The 20,525-nt window shown below is 40.1% G+C and overlaps 1 protein-coding gene across 6 annotated transcripts in view; it reads left to right on the top strand.

Moving 5' to 3' along the window:
- Positions 1-18,540, top strand: part of LOC135488934 (tuberin-like) — a 40,368-nt gene extending 21,828 nt beyond the window's left edge. For 2 of the 6 annotated variants that reach the window (XM_064773919.1, XM_064773910.1), the window contains 17 exons: positions 161-263; positions 1,092-1,213; positions 4,562-4,732; positions 5,178-5,384; positions 5,776-5,917; positions 6,169-6,295; positions 6,962-7,297; positions 7,553-7,588; positions 9,341-9,442; positions 11,106-11,152; positions 11,581-12,327; positions 12,678-12,737; positions 14,555-14,641; positions 14,987-15,173; positions 16,599-16,738; positions 17,298-17,468; positions 17,746-18,540. In XM_064773919.1, the coding sequence (XP_064629989.1) occupies positions 161-263; positions 1,092-1,213; positions 4,562-4,732; positions 5,178-5,384; positions 5,776-5,917; positions 6,169-6,295; positions 6,962-7,297; positions 7,553-7,588; positions 9,341-9,442; positions 11,106-11,152; positions 11,581-12,327; positions 12,678-12,737; positions 14,555-14,641; positions 14,987-15,173; positions 16,599-16,738; positions 17,298-17,468; positions 17,746-17,937 (2,977 nt within the window). In that variant the 3' untranslated portion in view covers positions 17,938-18,540. The remainder of the gene's footprint in view (positions 1-160; positions 264-1,091; positions 1,214-4,561; positions 4,733-5,177; positions 5,385-5,775; positions 5,918-6,168; positions 6,296-6,961; positions 7,298-7,552; positions 7,589-9,340; positions 9,443-11,105; positions 11,153-11,580; positions 12,328-12,677; positions 12,738-14,554; positions 14,642-14,986; positions 15,174-16,598; positions 16,739-17,297; positions 17,469-17,745) is intronic. The other 4 variants (XM_064773928.1, XM_064773946.1, XM_064773938.1 and 1 more) reach the window with 4 other exon arrangements.
- Positions 18,541-20,525: the final 1,985 nt, after the last annotated feature.

Genomic DNA, 20,525 nt, shown 5'->3' with positions numbered 1-20,525 from the left:
TTATATATTATGCTATCAGCCTTGCTGCTTTCGATTGCATGACCAGTTTTTTCTTAGCTTTATCTAAAGATAGTTATGTGATATGGTGCGATGTTCTCACGACCAAGACATGACGAATTTTAGTCTCCTTTCCTGTAATAAATGCTACATTATCTTTTAGGTTTGGCCACTACACCGTGTCACTGGCACATCACCTCATTGCAATGTGGTTTCTCAAGTGCCGTCTGCCCTTCAGAAAAACATTTGTGACTTACATCAATAGGGTATGTGACCTCATGTTTCTATAGCAGCGAATGCACTATTTCATGTACATGTATTTGTAATACCACTATTAAATTGAAAATGAACGAATTTGCCAATTTCCAGCTTTGCGAACATTTCATGGTGTGCAGTACTTGACTGATGACTGATGTGTGCTGTCTCGAGGAGAAAACCTCAAAGGAGAAGAGGAAATCAACATCAGCATTCCTGATCAGACTGTAGCAGGCTTTCTGGCAGCCCTAAAAATCCTAAAAATCCCTTATTTTTTTCACTTTGACTAAAAAACCCTAATTTCAATCAAATTGAGTTCATTTTCCCAAAAAATCCCAGATTTTCTCTTTTTCCTGTGATCACGCGCTGCTCAATGTCTGATGTGACTGGAATATCTTCTCATATCCTGGTGTTGGTTATCCGACAGTCATCGAATCTGGTTCCTTTTGGAATCATAGGATCCTGCTTATAATTATGTAAGTGACGATGATGCCAGATTTGATTGCCGGTCTCCAACACATTGGCAGAGAAGGTATGCTTGACCCATCTTGACAAGTATTTTGTGAGTGTGTGCATGAAATCCTGGAAATTATGAGGTAGTCCATTAGATAATCAATCATTTACCCTAAATCACCTTCAAATTGGCTACAATATTTGTAGCCAATTGTAAGGTGATTTAGGGTATACAACTACCTCCCCTACAACTCCCTATAAAATGTGAACTAAAATGCCCTAAATTTTGCCCTAAAAAGGTCTTGCAGTTGGCCAGAAAGCCTGCTGCAGATTCCAACTGAAACTTAGGTACTCTTGTCACATCCTGGAATCATTTCAATTTTCAGAATCTTCGTGCCAATGTCCTGAACCAGTTCGAGGAGACCGCTAAGCTGAACCTTGCCATGATGAACCAAGACTCCAGTGATAGGAGGAGGCTTAGAAGTGTTGGCGAGTCATCATATAAAAGGTACGACATTATGTTTAACTCATCTCCAGGTTCAAGCTGGTCGAGGAGAGCTGAATACTGCAGTGCACTCGGCCCCAGTTGATCAATACAATAGTACAAGGCAGCTTTCAACGATCCTCCTTACTTACACTATATAAGATTGGACTTGTTTTCTTTTTCTTGATAAAAGAATAATATATGATGCAGCCATACTGCTTGGTTTACGTTGAGGAATGACAGGGGCTTCTGGCAAGATGAAGAGCTTGGTCAACCACCTTACTTAATGTGCAAGCAAACATACTCAAACAATGGATAAGAAAACTTATGAAACTCTTTGAACTTGTTTGTTGTAAAGTGTTCCCGTCTTATGTCAGAGAATTAAAACATTATTATTATTATTATTATTATTATTATCAATACCGGAAGTGATGAGTAGTACACACCAACCAAATTGTTCTTTCACCCTTGTACTATCCTGCTTCAATATCTATTATTATTATTAAAGGGTAACTCGTGTCAAATTTCACCATATAATGTTTTAGCTGTTTTTAGCTCACCTCTTAGCAGAGGTGAGCTTATCCCATACCGTGGCGTCCGTCGTCCGTCGTCGTCGCCGTCGTCCGTCGTCCGTTAGCAGGGCACGTTTCGTAACTGTTAGAGCTATTGAGTTGAAACTTGGTACACATGTAACCTTGATGTAATGACACCTTGGAGACCAAGTTTCGGTCCGATTCGTTTCATGGTTTGGCCACCAGGGGGCCAAACGTTAAAAGTGAAAATATGTAATATCTCCCTTAATAGTAGTCGGGAATTTTTGAAAAAAATATGGTAGGTACTTCTAGCATAGGTGCATCATATATCCTCCGGGTTTTTGATTTGACCTCCTTTTCAAGGTCACAGAGGTCAAATGGTGTAAATTGGCCGTTAGGATGTAACGATGGCACGTTTCTAAACTGCAATGACTATTGATACCAAATTTGGTACACATTTACCCCTTAGTCAGGTGATCTCAGGGACTGAAGTTTGGTCCATTATGATTCACCACTTGACCACCAGGGGGCAAAATCTAAAAACCTTAAAAATGTGATTATTCCTTAACTTCTTGCCCGATTGCCACCAATTTGATATCATGGGTACATCTAACCACCATACAGTATATGTCACACAGGTTTTTAATTTGACCTTCTTGTCAAGGTCACAGAGGTCAAATGGCGTAAATTCGCTGTCAGGCCGTAACTATGGCACGTTTCTTAACTGCAATGACTATTGATCACAAATTAAGTACACATGTACCCCTTGGTCAGGTGATCTCAGGTACCGAAGTTTGGTGCGATCTGATTTGCCGTTTGGCCTCCAGGGAGGGGGCCAAATCCTAAATTCTTCAAAATGCCATTATTCCTAGTAATGACTTGCCCGATTGGCACCAATTTTATATCATAGGTACATCTAATTCTAACAACCATTCAATGTGTCACCCGGGTCTTCTTTGATTTGACCTACTTTTCAAGGTCACAGAGGTCGAAGGTACTGTAAATTGGCCATTTTGGGGAAATTGTAATTGCTTGGACCTACATCAAACCTAACACTACATGACACAATACCATGCTCTTTATCCATCTTTCCTCCACATGAGGTGAGCACAATGGCCCTGGCCATTTCATTGACAAATGACTTTGTCACTTTCTCATAAATCGGTGAGGTTTTCGAATCGAAATGCACATTTTCTAGAAATTTATGGTTTAATCCCACCCGGACGGCTCACTTCGACGCCGTTTTAGTTGATGACGTCACAACATGAACATTTTCGTGGTCGCGGTGGTTTACATTCAACGATTTTATAATAAATCTAATCAAAAATGGAAAATTTGAGCTTTACATTTGTGATCAACAATTAAAAACGGACGTATTTCCGCAAAGTTGTAAATCACATCATAGTATCACTTTAAAACCTCCGAACATACAAAAAGTACAGGTACAAGAACAACATGAAAATACAAACAAATACATAGCTTAAAAAGCGCGCACCGGTAATCTGACCAGACCCTTCTCAGCCGAGCCGGGGTTGCCGGTTCTGTCGTCGAGGAGGAGAGGCCTCGCCATTCTCACCGAAAGAGACGCCACCCCCCTGGCAAAGTGAGCGGGGCCGGGCAGAAAAAGCAAGCATAATAGTTGACACAAGACGGGACACAGAGTATAAAAGGGTGCCGACAGTACAATCGCGCCAGGCTACAAAATCGGCTAGGAGTGCAACATTAATGTCGCGTGCCGGGGACTGCTGCTTAAAAATCCCATTGTAAAGTAAAAGTTTACTGTTAAAAGGGTAACTCGTGTCAAATTTCACCATATAATGTTTTAGCTGTTTTTGACAAATGACTTCGTCACTTTCTCATAAATCGGTAAGGTTTTTCGAATCGAAATGCACATTTTCTAGAAATTGATGGTTTAATCCCACCCGGACGGCTCACTTCGATGCCGTTTTCGTTGATGACGTCACAGCATGAACATTTTCACGGTCGCGGTGGTTTACATTCAGCGATTTTATAATAAATCTATTCAAAAATGGAAAATTTGAGCTTTACATTTGTGATCAACAATTAAAAACGGACGTATTTCTGCAAAGTTGTAAATCACATCATAGTATCACTTTAAGAGTAATCGAAGATACTGGTTCAATAGATATGGCCATAAGGAGTTTGCTATTACGTCAGTGAGACTCTGACCAATTGATGACAACGGATTTGTCTTTTAAACCTGATTAATGTTTCGTTCTTTTCAATCTTTCCAACCAGTGGCGGGTAAGTAGAGTGTTGTAATGAACTTTAGCATTAACCTGTTGAATCAATTTGCATTTTACAAAGATAGATGCCTTCATGTATATAAAGTGAATTGCTGGTAGAGCTTGCTGTCAAATTACGTTCTTGGACATTTTACATGTACAAATATCTAGCCCTTTCTCTGAAAAAAGTTTCAACTGAGTGTGCTGAGATGTAAAAAGACGGCATCTATCTTGGGGTTTGGGGTGGTTAACAAGTTAATTTCATTGTTGCAGTATTTTGTTTCTAATAAAGATTTGTTTTCTTCTCAACATTGAAATTGTCCGACTGTTGTAACTCATCATTTAAACTTCTGTATTTATCCAAAAATTTAAAGAAAATCAAGTTTTTTCTATTGGGCCATAACATTGTCTGTCAAGTGGCCGTGTCAACTGTTAGATTTTAAGCTATATTGACTGATCTGTTCCTGGGCACTAATTGACAGGTGCTGTTGATAATTTTGAATATCGGTTTTTCCACTGTGCCTCTTCTGTCAGCATAGCTTTAATCAGCCTTCTGCTAAGGCCCTGTTTCATTTGTTTAATTTACCTTTAAGAAAACCTATGCGTCCTGTGAGTGTCGCCGGGCACATGGCTGGACAGCGTCAAGATTCCGAGCCTCAGTTTCCTAACGAGGAGATGTCAACTTTCCATAAAGAGCTTACTGAGACTTGTTTAGATATGATGGCACGATACACATTCTCGTCTTGTTCATCTATGCCTAAGCGGTGAGTAATGACCGTTTTTTAATCCTCAATCTCCCCCTGAAAATATAGAGGATGGTGACTTTTGCTCTTTAAAGGGGGACTGTAGGCAGGAGCAGAGGGGCTAATCTGGCCATCTTCAAGTGACTAATATACACAGTAAGGGCCCTAGATCATGTCAGACTCCGCACTAAATACATTCCTCTTACAAGCATGAATCATTTCGACGTACTGTGAGATGTGAGAGACCCCTATTGGCGACTTTGTGTAACTTTATCTTGCCTGAATAGCTGCTGCCTATATTTTCCCTTTAACATCACGTTGCTGTGTCCTATCATGTGACAACATGAGCCAACTCAGAAAAATATAAATAACCAGTAATTAACAACTAAGCTTTTGTAATTGTGAGGAGATTCGATGATGAAATGTTAAATGTTTGAGCTTACTTTTGGTTGCTGGTTCATTTCAGGAGCCCAGTGACAGAGTTCTTGTTGAAAGGAGGCCAAAGTCAGAGTTGGTTGGTCGGCAATAAGGTGGTGACTGTCACCACCAGTGGGGGTGGTAGCCGTGTGGGTAAGGGAGGCCTGTGCGAGAAGTGCGTCTCGCTTTATAAAGGATCATCTCAAGACGAGAAGGAGAGTAAAGAGAAGGAGAGGGAGGATGCTCATAAAGTGGGGTATGTACATGTACAGTAGACCCTCTCTATTAAGGACACCCTTGGGACTGACAAGTGATGTCGTCCTTAATAGAGAGGTGTCCTGATTAGAGAGGTCAGATTGGATGGAAACACCTTGGTTGGAACCAAAAACTAGTGTCCTTAATAGAGAGGTGTCCGCTAAGAGAGGTTCTACTGTATGTTATAAAGAGATGGAGATCCAATGATTCAAAAAGTTCATGAGTTTTATTTTGGAGAATAACATAATTTCTTTAGGATTTCAATTCAATCCAATCAAAAAGCATTCTATTTCACAAATTGAGATTATTCACAAAATCCGTAAAATCAAAATGCCGTTGAAAATTCTTGGTGGTTGCAGTTTGTTTTACGTCGATTCCTTTTCTGGTTCCAGTGTCAGCTGTGAAGATAGCCAGAAGCAATGTCTAGCATCCAAGAGAAGGAGGCACAAGTCAGCAGCAGTGAAGAGTGTGACGGTCTCAGATATCGGACTTCAAAAACAAACCAGCAAAGACGACATTCAACTTTGCCGTGGGGTAAGCAGAATATTGGTCAACTTGGAATTCAGCTGGAGTCGATATGATGAAAACAAGGGAATACATTTATACAGCAGCGATGCGGCGGTTTCACTGCAGTCTCTAGAGTGGTTTTTAGTGCGGTCACAAGTGACTTTTATTGAAAAATCATGCAATAAATCTCACACCTATCCTCTCTAAAGTAGTAACACGATCGTTATTGCAAGCCCTGCCTTTCATTGAATAAATTTCACAACATCTTTGATTTCCAGTTGCCAGATGAAGCTGAGGCCGTTTCTGCCACGAGTTCACCTTCCAGTGTCAAAAGTAGGAGTCCGTACCAGTCAACAGTCGCACTGAGTGTTGACAAGGAGGAAGATGTCAATGATATGCTTTTGGGTAAGTTGGTCCATGATGGTGCCTTGCTCGAGGACACATACATGTAGGTTAGGCCATTGGTGGCCCTCCGAGAGTCAAACCTACAACTGAATTGTATGACATCCTAGCATCGTTTTGTGACTGATCCCCATTTAACAGTTTTCCTAGGGCTGATGCATTCATTTACATCATCATCATCATCATCATCATCATCATTGTCATCATCATCATCATCATCAATCATCACTCTAGTCCCTGGAGTGAATCTTTCCTTCACTTAAAGGGAACTGGAACCGCCAAGCCAGTTCGTATGACCTCGTTTTCATTTCCCGCGTATCGGGTGATCAGAACGAGGCATGAATGAAAAAAGGCGCCTAGCTGTCAATCATTGAGTGACGTCACTACTATGGAATTTACTACGAAAACTCATGAATGAAAGATCGCATGACTCACGTGATTCTCACATGATTCTCAATAATAACAAATTGAACTGCGCATGCTCGGGCACTGGGGGCGGAGCTACAAATCTGAACTCGAATAGGAAGTTGGAAGTTTGACTTTCTCGGGCGGTGAAAGTCGAAAAGTTGAATAAATCGCTCGGCGGTTCCAGTTCCCTTCAATATCAGAATCGGTTTTCAAAAGGAGTAACGTATTCACTTTGATGTGTTTTTTGTCTCCGCCTTCAAGGTTGGAAAAAGAAAGAGAGTGAACGCATCAACACTCACCACTGCAACTGCTGGTGCCAGGGATGGGCTGAGGTGTACATCCGGCGCCCGACGGGTAACATCTCCTGGATGATGAGGATTCAGAATGATCAGTTCATACCGATGATGATGCAGGATTTTCCACTCGATGATATCTCGACGCTGTTCCGTGGTGGGAACTCCGATGAGTTTGTTGATGGGCACAAGAGGATAGACAGCGAGAGTTTAGGGGAGAATGAATATGAGTCGTTGTTTGATGAGCACTTCCAAGTCATTGAGACCAAGAGTCAAAGGGCACTCAGACGTCAGTTCACTGCAAGTAAGTTTTGAGACCACTTTTACAATTTTTGTATATTTGTATCATGGACTGAGAGGTATACTGTATATTATAATCTTCCTAATTTTTGCATTGTTTTATTTTTGCGAGTTTTTTACATTTTAGATTTCTTTTTATAAATAACAAGTGTGCTTGCCTAACCACCCTTGTCACTTAACCTATAGTTTCCTTTTGGAATGACAAAAATGCATCATCTGTTTTATGTCGTCAGTAAAAATTGCTAAATTTCATCTCCAGAATCGCTAGCTTTTAAGAGGTCTGTTTTGAAAAAAGGTAATGCATCTGGCAGCATTTTCATAGGTTTTGGTTGAAATTCATCTTTCATGGTTGAGGCCGGTTGCACTGTGCATTGTTTTCGGAATTTGAATGGTGGTTTGATTGACCTTCTGTTAGAAATAAACAAATTTCATGTTTAAACATTTGCAATATATATGTTGACCGAGTCTGATAATAGAAGTCTTATTCATTAACTTTCATAGTCTACAACTATTTTTATAGTCTACAACTATTTAATGCACAATATGCTCATGAAAGTAAAATGGCTGTCGGTGCATAAAATTCATCCCCCAAATTTCAGTTCTTTAGATATAGTGGTACTGTGAAGTAAAAAGCATTTCATTGTATCATTTAATATAATTGCTAACATTTGTAGATCATGCGCCACTTTCGTCATGCAAGGCTCAGATATTGGCCAATCAGAGGCCTTGTAAGCGCAATGGTCCATGCTGTATGAGCTGAATAAGCATGAGAGTAGTCATTTGATTGGTCACTACCTTACCTGATTGGAAATTCCAAATTCTTGCTGGAGGAAAGTGGCAAATGTGTGTTTTTGTTTTTTTTTCTCCATGGATGTCATATCTATTAGGAACCTGCATTGAGTGCATTTGTTTGGGTGTAGGATTATTGTAATTACTATCACCAAGAATTCATGAAGACTAAGAATTTGGAACTTCAGAAATTAAAAAAACTAAATTTTTTTCTTCAACATTGTGGATAAAAGTTTCCTGAACTCGGATACTAAATGTTGTTGATTCATTGTAAATATATTACCAAGATGAACAAAATGATACCTTATTCAGCTCTCAACTCTTAACAATAAGGAAGATACAGAGACAAGAGACAAAATGGATTATTTAATTTCCTATGCAATACCGTGATGGTGGGCATTCTTTGTCTTAGAGGGGTTTTTAATAGAACCTCGTTAAAAATACCATTTCCTTATTAGCCTAATCAATGCTACTAATCGACTTACACTATTTGAGGCATGTATTTTGTGACAAAAATCAAGCAACACCCAGCCAATAGTAGTGATAGCCATTGAATAGAAGACGAATTATCTTGCGAAAGCCCCCTATTGTCAAAATTTGGAACCTAGTGCTAGTTGAGATGCTGTAGTCTTAGTCTTTATGAATTCTTGCTATCACTCATTGCTTTGACCTGATTGTGTTTGCATTAAAAAGAAACTCTGGTCAGTAAACAAAATGTAGTACTATGCACTTTAGTCCTGCGCCTATTAAAAGCATATATAAATTTTGCAGTGTAATTTGGTATATGTGACCCGTCACAGTAAAACCAGGCGTATGTCGTACAGAAGATGAGCCTAAACGACACCAGGAGATAATGGAAGAAATTGATGTGCTCATATTTCACAAAAGGCAGACAACAGAGAAATGAACAAAACAGTCCGTTTCAACCTGCCAAGCTCAGAGCGACATGCGCCTGGTTTTGCTGTGACGGTCGCATATGTGACCCGCCATGGCAAAATGAGTCGCATGTCGCTCCGAGCTTGAAATGTTGTTCATTTCACTATTGTCTGCCTTTTGTGAAATCTGAGTATATCAATTTCTTCTATTATGTCCTGGTGTCATTTTAGGTCATCTTCTGTGCGACATGCGACTCATTTTGCCATGGTGGGTCACATATATGATGTCACAGTGCACAGTTTTGTTGAAAATACCAGAGTCTCTTTCATTTGAAGCTTGTAGTGTTTTGTTCACCATAGTTTGTTTGCTTGTGACTATGTAGATGATCCTTTTGATCCTGGCCAGCTGGATATGGACCTGCATGACGATGTCTACACGTATGGTCCGAAGTCTTCTTTCTGTATGGACGCGTTGTCCACCACTGGTAGGTGTCGCCACTTGGACTTAGAAAGATAACAAAATACCTGTAGACCCCTTGATTTTCATGTTAGAATAGAACCTCTCTATTAACTCTTTCAGTGCCCAGGATTTGGGCATTTTTGGGCATTTTCACCAACCAAAATTTCACAAAAATAATTGAGATACAGTCATCAAAATTCTTCAAAACCTTCGTCTTTACCCCTAGTTTCAATAAAACAGCAGTAATAAATTAGGGCATATTGGGATTATTTTTTTGTAAATTTTTTAAGGGAGTGGTATTTTTGGACGATTTTCAGCATTTTTCACATTTTAAAAATGAGGGGTGGCAGACCCAATCCCACCCTCTCAGTCGAAAAAATTATTCAATGGCCCCAGCCCAGAGAAACCATATAAAACACGTTTTAGGAGCTGGGGATATCTGGTGTCATCCAGAGGATATAGAATACCTTTAAAATTTAGGTCGTACATGTACGATCTTTGGCACTGAAAGAGTTAAGGACACCCTCGGGACTGACAAATGCTGTCCTTAATAGAGAGGTGTCCTAATTAGAGAGGTCAAATTGAATGGAAACAACCAATTTGGGACCAAAACTAGTGTCCTTAATTATAGAGTGGTTGTCCTTTAAATAGAGAGGTGTCCGCAAAGGGAGGTTCCACTGTACTAGAATATGAGGATTTGCCTGCATTATTGGGAGATATTGTTATGAAATAAACGCTGGGAGGAGTGTAGCATTAAGCTGAAACAAAAGTATACTGAAGAAAGACTAGGATTATGAATTAAACTGCCTGACATCTATGTTGTAGTGGACTTTTTTGTCCGAACCTTCTGAAGTTAAAAATGAAACTAATGTTACTCAATTGGCGATAGTGGTATAAACTTTGGGGTATGCATGTCCCACTACTACAAATGAAATTTACTGAAGGTAGTTATGCTTAACTGAGCATATATCTCCACATAATTCAACAACTGGGCCTGGAACTCGAGCAGCTAATGTAGGTAGATTCTGTTCTCTCGACATTTTGCTGCTTGTCTGGTATAAAGCTTTGCAATATTTCACCCATCATCTTCATGTCATTTTTCAAGATTCGTTCTCTAGTAAAGGGCAGGCATCTGCTCAGTAAGAAGGACTTAAATCCATCAGTCTCACCAGATAAACCATGTAGTTTTCACTCCATACCGACTGTTGGCCATTTGTGTGTGTCCAACATGTCCAAAGCACATATGATTGTGCATGCATTGTGTATTTTGCTTTGTGTTTTAAATAAAACCCACCAGAACTTGCAAAACCTGACTGACCAGTGTGTACTGTGATAATGCATGCTGGATGATGTTATTTTTGGAGAATCTGTACATGTACCTTGATTCGCATGAAATAAAGTGTAAGTGTATATATGTAAGAATTTGAACAGTTTGGTTCCAAGACAAGAGAGGTACATTTTAGCCTATTCCAAATTTAAAGAATATTGAAGTTTAGAGCATTTGGCTCATCAATTGAGATAATTTGAGCAGTACCATCAAATTTGGCCTATCATTCATTCTGAGAACAACATACATGTAGCTAACTGAGATATTTCAGAAATTGTGTTTTTCTGGTTTTGGAACCAAACGCTTCATTTGGTTATCATGTTGACAAGAATTTGATTATTAAAATGCTCTCTATCTTTAGTGGAATCTGAAGATCACCAGCGATCACAGAGGGAAGATGTGCAGCAGGTAAGCTGTGAATTTTTTATCAAATTTTAAAAATTGGTACATGCAGCATTTGAGTGTATGCAGCTTCTGAATAAATAAAGAAACATGAAATTGGCACCAGACAAATGTAAAAACTCTGCCACATAATGGACAATAAGAGCAGGTGCGTTTTTAGTCTAGCACACAATCTATGTGTATTACATGATTGAATTTGTCTTTTGAATCTGGATCCAAGGTATAATAATAATGAGATGCTCATTCTCTGATCCATGACAACATTAAGTACTATCTGGTCAAATTACAAGTAAAATTGTCAACCAATGTAGTACATTAGGTAATCAGAGTCACCATAGTGACATCATCATATAGAGATATCGGATGTACTTTGGGTCGAATGATAGAGCAGTTTTAGTTTTTCAGCTCGTTTTTAATTGACTTATATTATACAGGACATGAAGGCAAGTTCTGTAGGAAAAAGAGGTAGCTTCCCATCATTGCGTAAGACTCACTCCTCACCAGATATCGGAAACGACTATGCACAGTTCATGAAGGATGAACTCAAAGCTGACGAATTGTCACTATCGGGTGACCATGGTAACAGGGGGAAAGCTGATGATGCTGACGGTCCAAAAACGGAAGTGGCCAAATCGGAGGGGGCAGTCGTCGCACAAACCTTGGAAGCGTTTGAGAAATCTGAAGAGAAGTTGTTCGAAAGAAAGAAATCTCGTCATAAGTCTGAAGGAAGTCGACTCGGGTCTCGACCACTTGGTCCAGAAGACGAGAATGACGAGGATATTGCTGTGTTGCATCCGAATGAGGAGCGTAGAGTCCGACATAGTCCATTTGTCGACGTGGAAACCAAACAGGAAGTCACAGCAGAGGAAGTGCCAGAGAAGAAGGATTCTGATTCTGGCACGGAGCTGAGTGATGTGCATACTCGAGAGCTCGCCGATGAGGTGACTGATCTTCAATCAGTCGTCATGCGGAGGAATAAACCCCGTGGACATACAATCGCAGTCGTGCCCTCCGCCATGGAGAGGACGCGGTCCGACTCGGAAGAGAATAAACGCATGTCTATGCACATGAAGGAGATGTATCGAACGGGCCTGACTCCAAGTTTCGTCTTCCTGATGTTGTATCATAGCCCGGGATGTGGCTTGGGAGAGGAGCGCCCTCTGGTCCTGCCTCAAACTCCTGTAAGTACTTGATAGCATTGCTTCATTGTTCTCAACTTTAAAAGCCTTCAGGACTCTCCAAGCCAACTTGATCTCCACACACAGTTTTAAAACCCTTGTCCGGTCATTTGAAAATCGGATGTATCTCGTACAATGATAACCCTTTTTCCTGTTTGGGAAGTGGCTGTTTTCCTGAAAGTGAATCTCACCACGTTTGTTTATGATTGATTTGCAACTTTTAGTGCATGGCCAGTATTAAAGCAACACTGTCCGTAGATTCATGCTTTTTTAGGCAGTGGATGTTTCTTGTGTCCCTCTGCTTTTCAATAATCTGCTTGCAAAGTACCCAAGTTACTAACTTTCTGCTCCAGTCGTGTTGGGATGGGGAAGATCATGACTTCATGCGACCTCTCCTTTTGCCGGGGTCGCCGGTAAGTTCACAAGCGCTTTGAGCACTTTCATTCTTTGATCTTTGCACTTTTGGCACTGACTGTAGACCTGAAACTTATACAACCTGTCTTCTTCATTGGTGGTGTGTTGTGTTTTCTTAGAAAAAAATCAAAGATGGCTTTTTTGACACTTTGTCTTATATTGACCTCAATGTAATTAAAAGAGCATAGCAGGGCTTTTATCTTGTACAGATAGGGTGTTTGCATTATAATGGCTGGCTTAAAGGTCCGGGTTTTATAATATGGTGACTGGTCCATCTCGAACACAAAGAACTTCCAATCAAAATTTGATTTGTTACATTTTCATAAATTTTTTAATGATCCCAATGCATGTGGTGGGCTGTATTACCAGCACATAAATGTAATTGGCTTTTTTGGACAAAATTTCAGGTTGCCACTTTGTAGATACTTTGATTTCTTTCTTGCAAGCTGGGTTTAGTATCTTAGTGAGACTATATCTTCATACATGATGTGATGTTTTCACTGATTATGTTTAGTTCTGATACTAGTATCGAAGGTGTTTTCTTGGTGATTTCTTGATAATTTACTAACTGTGTCTTTAAAAGAAATAAAAAAGGGGGTTGGATTTCTTAAATTCTACATTGTAACAATTAATTTACTCCAATGTACATGTATGACAAGAACATCTGCCATACTACTTTTCCAAAGATCTCCACAATTCCTAAAAAGTGGATTGATATAAGTCATGACAAACCCATCCTGATGACAACATTTTCAAAATGTCTTCACTTGGGTGTTGTGTTTTCTTTAAAAAAAAATCAAAGATGGCTTTTTGGCAGTTTGTCTTATATTGACCTCAATGTAATTAAAAGAGCATAGCAGGGCTTTTATCTTGTACAGATAGGGTGTTTGCATTATAATGGCTGGCTTAAAGGTCCAGGTTTTATAATATGGTGACTGGTCCATCTCGAACACAAAGAACTTCCAATCAAAATTTGATTTGTTACATTTCATAAATTTTTTGATGATCCCAATGCATGTGGTGGGCTGTGCTGTGCTGAGACTATATCTTCATACATTTAGTGATGTTTTCTCTGATCATGTTTATTTCTAATTCTAGAATCTAAGGCGCCCCCCCCCTCACACACTTCTGTTATGTAGCCTTTTCCTCTGTCCTTTGAGTGAATGACATGTTTAATAATTTCATTTTTGATAAACAGTGGTGTTGATGTAGTCCCTAGTATCTTTTTATACCTTTTACCTTTCCCAGTAGAGGAGTAGATGTGGGTGGCTGCTCCCTTTCAAGGCATTTGCAAAGATCTTTTTGTTCAGACTCCCATCCAAGAACGAAAAACTGGGAGTATTCTCTTTGAACTTTGGCAGTCATGGAAAAAATGATTTCATGAGATGTTTGACACACTTTAGAGCAATGGGCATGATTCGGCAGCTGTCGTGACGGCACAATACATGTATATTGCTAGAGGCCACAATGTTGAGCCAATCAGAGACCTTTCAGACTACCAGATTTTAAAGCTTAAAGGCCTACGCTGTTCATAAAATTTTTTTTTGAATTTGTAATCAAAATTAGAAATGTTCAATTGCGGAAATACATACTAACTATAAATTTCAACATTGCTGTTGTGTGGACTGATATACAAATACTATGAATACCAGGTTTAAACAAATTTGTATTCATAATAACTGCACTACAGCATTGTGTATTAGTGGATTTCTATTTAAACTGGACCACAATTAATCACCAACGGTGTACCCCTTCAAAATGCTGAAGCTGCAATTTTGTTTTTGAACTCATTCTTGAAATCTTTTGTTTATTGCAGGTGATTGATCGTGCTGTGAAAGTCCTTGACCATATTCCTCCATATGAAACTCACAAGATCGGGGTCCTTTATGTTGGTACAGGCCAGGTACGCTCAAATTATTCATCTTGAGATAGAGATCCTGCCGATGAAAGGGCTTGACCTTGCAAAATAACAACAAATTGTACACTATCTTTTTGTTGCAAGGTCATACTATCATGTCCAAGATTGTTCACCTGGAACCATTTTGAGGTATGCAAACAAAGAAATACAGCCTTGACAGCGTTTTCGGAGAATATTGGTTGTCAAGTCGGCAGTAATCAGGACTTGGGTGTCAAATGTGGGACTGGACCTCACAACCCATTTCTGAAGCATTAAAAGAGTGCACCCAGTGGTCAGTAGAACAAAAATCTACAGTGGGCTGTCACCATTTACTAAATTCGTTTTTTGCAGGCCAGTGATGAGACAGCCATTCTATCGAATGCGTATGGTTCGTCGCGATACGCTGAGTTTTTGAACGGTCTTGGAGAGCTGTTGAGATTGAAGGATTGTAGTGTCGAACAGACGTATGTAGGTGGACTCGATCTTGACGGTGATGATGGCAAGTTCACGTATTGTTGGCAAGATGATGTCATGCAAGGTAATGATAATGATAATAATCATGAGACTTATATAGCGCTAACTCCAACTAGTTTCAGTCGCTCAAAGGGCTTCACATTATTACCCCTAGCTATTGGCCTGTACATTCGTGATTCAAGCTCTACTCTCTTGGAGTATCGCAGGTCCAAGCTGCAGCTATATAGTGCTCCGGACTAAATCAGCACTCAGGACTAAAGGCAAAACATCTCAATAGCCGCGCGTACACCACCTGAAAATGGACCACCAATCTTGGTTCGCGAATCAATGCCGCACAATCGAAAATCCACCAAGCGCGTGCACCGCCGCTGCAGCTAGTTATAAAATCCGGCAACAGATGGCGCGCAAACAGTAAGCAGAAAGCGCCATTCCGAAAGCGCCGCATTGAGCCGAACCATCTAACTAGCTAATTGCCGATCCATTGGCGCGTACACCACGAAAAAGCCGAGCTTTTAACAAGCCGGGCGAATTTGGACCATCAAGCTTGATGGGACAAATTCACCCGGCAATTTGTACCGGCAATGGATTGCCGAACAAATTTGTCGCAGCAATGTGGTGGTGTACATGCAACTGATCCACCAATATTTCCTATGGCGTGTTATGCTACCACATGCCATGACAGGGATCACAAAGATGAAAATAAGAATATGACTCTCAAAATTGTTGTGAAAGGCATTTGATAATAGGTTGGTTTCGCAGGCGCACGGATAGAGTAACGTGAACACTTAGCAGCGGTGACGTCATCACTACTTGCGGTGTCGTGACGTCGTACGCAACGTCCCTACGCGTAAACGGAGGGAAAAGACGGATAGCGGGCTCGATACACGTAAACGCAAACGGACAGCAAATTTGACGAGTTTTCACTGACACAGAAGTCGTACATCCCGAGCAGCACCTGTAATAGTTATTAGGAATATTGTGCTGTAAATAACTGGCTTTTGTAGTCGATATCGCCTATCCATGCAGGCAAAAACGGATAATGAAGTCGGGTTGCCACCTAGACTTAAATGTAACCGTTTTCTCGTGCTCAGCGAAACCGCAGAAATGACGCAGCAGTAAATAAAACGGTTACGTCTAGCTAAACGTTCACGTCGCGCTATCCGTGCGCCTACGAAACCACCCTATTAACCTTTTCTTCTACCATATTTGTATCCGAGAGCTTCTCTAACGTTACATGTAGGTGTCATACATCTGTCACTTACATGCATAGAAAAAGTAGTTGTTGACACCCACTTCATATCAACTAGAAATTGTCACTGTCACCCTATTCTCTACCAAAATATGATATAAAAGTAATGTGTATTCCTGGTCTTTGGAGGAAATAACAAAATAAGCTTAAGAAGTTATTTGCTTATAAATATGGACCAATTATCTGCCTCACTTCTAAAGAGTTGCATGCATGACAGTGATGTTGTCCTCCCCTTTTTAGTGATCTTCCATGTGGCTACCCTCATGCCTGCCAAGGAGTCAGACCCCAACTGCAATGCAAAGAAACTCCATATCGGTAATGATTATGTGACCATTGTATACAACAACAGCAATGAGGATTACAAAATTGGCACAATTAAGGTACAGATTTTTAATATCAACACTTGATTAAGTGATGGAAATTGCATTGCCAAGTGTGGGCACAAAAATGATCCCAAAAGTTCAGATTGTCACAAAATGAACATGGCCAGTATAATAGAGATGTCAGATTGTGAAATCTGATCTGACTGAAAACCACTTGCGTCCTTGCTGCCAACCATCACCACTCGGTTTATAGTAGCACTCATACTAGCACGTCTCGTAATGAATGAGTGACGAAGAATGAATTCATCCTCATTTGGTTCTTTACAATGTTCCTTTTTTGTTCAGGTTGTGCCAAGTGAGGATGTTTCCATGTATCCCATGGACAATTCAACTACGTGTATGTGAATAATATTGCTTAACATACAGATTTAAGGCACCTTTTCACTGTGTAAACATGTTAAAAGGGGCTACAACTCAAAATGCCTCTCAAACAAAATGTCTGTTTTGCGACTGAATATCTTCCATTAGAATGTTTCGTCACACCGAGCGAGGAGATATATAAGATAATGAAGGCACTTGTCGTGATAATGAAAAAAGGATCTGTTCATAATTCCAGGGTCAATTCAACTATGTGAACATCATTATCACACCTCTGGACTACGGTAGTAATGCAGTGTCGGTCTCAGCCAGGGAGGACATCCTCGAGCTCATCGGCCAGTCAGAGACAAAGATCATTTCTGATGCAAGGCTCCCTATCCTTACCAGGCAAATGGCTCTGCATTCAAATGTGAGTCGTGTCGTGGATCATTCTTGCCATTTTTGGCTATTTCCTGGTTCCAGGGGCAGGTTGCTAAGGAGAAGCATTTAACAGGCACAGTCTTGGGACAGGTTGCGAGGCAGGCCGGGGCGCCACAGTTAAGTGAGCGATTTGATTGAGTCCATCATCATCATCAGAGCAGCATTATGGCCTAGGATTGGACCTTCAGCCTTGAAGTTGATGTATACATGTAGTTAGACCTAACCGTAAAAAGGTAATGCCACTTAACCTGTGATTTCTCTTCCAGCTTGCGTCCATGATTCTCCAGCGTCAGAAGACGGAGCAGAAGGACCCATATGCATCCAACTGGCTAGAAAGACTCCGCCAGATAAAACGGATCCGTCAAAAAGTTCAGGAGGAAACTAGTCATTTGAGAGACGAGGATTCTAATCAGAAAAGTCACCATAACTACCCAGAGGATTTCACGGACTTTGTTTGAATGAGACTTTGTACCCAAAAAGGCCACTTCGGTTGGTGAATTTTGTGACATAGTGGCATGTTGAAATGCTAGTATAAACTTCTTTTAACATGTGGCCACAGTGATATATTCATATACTGGGCAAAACTGGCAGCACACATTTGTGGAGAGGTGTATACCTTTACATTTTCTTCCAGTCAGCAGTGTAACAAACAATTTCACGAAGACTAGGCCTTGAAAATTCAGACTGTGATTCACGGGATTGTGAGGACTGTAAAGGTGCTTTCACAGAGATATTTTGTGTTATGAATTAAGTAACCTTTATCACACTGGTTCGTCATGGAGGTAGACAGTCAGACAGAGCCCAAAGCCGCTTGGAAGGGGTTAAGGGTGCTATCTGTCACTGTTTGTGTCCTTTATGCCCATGCAGAGAAGCTGGACAAGAACCTTGAAGGAGGTAATTATTTCTTATCATGAAATGAAATTTGTATGTGTAAATGTAAAGGAGATGTTGCATAAAATGCAATTTGTATTCATCAGTTCACACTATTGTCAACCTAGGGATTATTGTATAAATCTATTCATTGTTTGAACATTTCACGATTAAAAATCATAAGTGTGTAATCATTTGCGTAAGTATTTATTATGACCACGCCACCACTTAACAGTAGCGAGGTCAGTATTGTTTTTCCTCAGGATTTTTCTTTACCAGATTCAATTCAAGACATCATTGAACGTTGGAGAGAAAGTGTTTCTAATTTATCTCCAGGCAGGAAAGGAATCTTAAACGACATGTTTGTATTTCCGGCTAGTCACGATCTTTTGAAACAACTTTACTCTTTTATGAAATGGCATACTTGGTCATATTTCTCAATGCTGTTTGGACGAAAGGTAGCCCCGATTCAATATGCCATGAATTTGCATTGTGTGTAAGCATTATTTACATCTTATTTATTTATTCTTTGACCAATCAAATATGTTTCAGCTCAACATGATACCAGGGGTATTGCGAGCGGCCATAGGAGCGAGCAATGACCCCTGGGTAAACAAGGTTGGGTGAAGACTAGGATTATTGATTTTTCATTATGGCGACGTCGAATGGCATTCGAGGGACTACGTTCATCCCCTAACCTCGCCGTCCATTGGTCAGGTGGTCAGCCCGTCGATCGTTCGGCGTTTTTCTGGTTACCCATTGGCGACTGCCCATCCGATCTTGCACATGGGGGAATTCCCGCTACATTGACCATCCGCCTCGTTTTCCACCAACTTTGCTCATTACAGCATTAACCTTTTGGCCGCCACGTCAATTTAAAAAAAAAAGGATACATTTTGGTAAATTAGGAACCAAAAAGTTAACTGCCCAACGTGTAATAAATCCATTGCATACAGCAATATGGCAGCTCACAGGAAGACGAAGGGGCATTTAAATAAATTAATGGTACGAGTACCTTCTATTCCAACACTGATCCCTAAAGGTGTAAATAAGAAGCTTTCCTTTGAGACTGAGGAGCTTGTTGACATAAATAAAGTTGAAGGAATTGAAGTAGCAGCGGAGTTTGGCAAGCCTGTTGTTTACCATTAGAGTGAATATTTCATAGAGAATCGAAACAGGTTTTTGAATACAGGGAAAAATTAGAGGAAATACTTTTTAAGCTGAATGATTACCACCATAAAATAAGCATATCAGTTTTTCGTCCAGTTCAATCGACCTTTTGTCACAGAGCAGAACTTGAATAGACCTAAGATCGCAAATCATAGCTTGGATCGGCAAGGTGATACAGTTACCCATCCAATTCAATCTCCAATGGACAGCATAATTTCAAGGAATCAGACAATCTATGCAGTAACCAACCAGCTTAACTACATTAATACACAGATTGAGAAGAGGTACTTTCAAGGGTCTGGCTTGTCTCTTAACATGATAGGGTCCTGTGACATAACAATATGTTCTTACAAGAGGTGCAAAGGTGGTCATTACATTAGATTACCTTTTAACACTTATGCTGTAATCAATGTAATGTCACAGGAACATGGAGTCTAAGAACTTCCCATTCTGCCCCAAGTCTCTCATCATCTAAGATGATGAACTCAGCCCTTACCAGAAAGAGTTACTTGGTGATGATAAAAGATCAAATGTAGAGAAACTGATACTTACACAAAAGGATAAGACCAACTACATAGTGCATTACAGGATGCTATAGTTTTACCTCAAGCACGGAATGGTACTTAAGAAAGTTCATTCTGTGATCAGCTTTAAACAGTCTTAAGTGGTTGGCGACATATATTGACTTTAACACTAAAAGGAGGATGGACTCTAAGACTGATTTTGAGAAAGATTATTTTAAACTGATGAATAATGCTTTCTACGGTAAGACCTGTGAGAACATAGGGAACAGGATGGAGATTGAGTTGGTAACAGAAGGTGAAAGAGCCAGGAGTGTAATGGTCAATCCCAGGTTTTCATCAATATGCATATTTGACGAACATAATGCTGCTATTAGTATGAGGAAAACATCAATGAAATTTAACAAACCAATTTACACAGGAGCTACAATACTTGCATTGTCTAAGTTATTGATGTATGAATTTTACTATGAGGTGCTTCAACC

Source organism: Lineus longissimus, chromosome 1, assembly GCF_910592395.1.
Source record: "Lineus longissimus chromosome 1, tnLinLong1.2, whole genome shotgun sequence".
Lineage (NCBI taxonomy): Eukaryota > Metazoa > Nemertea > Pilidiophora > Heteronemertea > Lineidae > Lineus > Lineus longissimus.
This window is presented reverse-complemented; position numbering and strand designations above follow the sequence as displayed.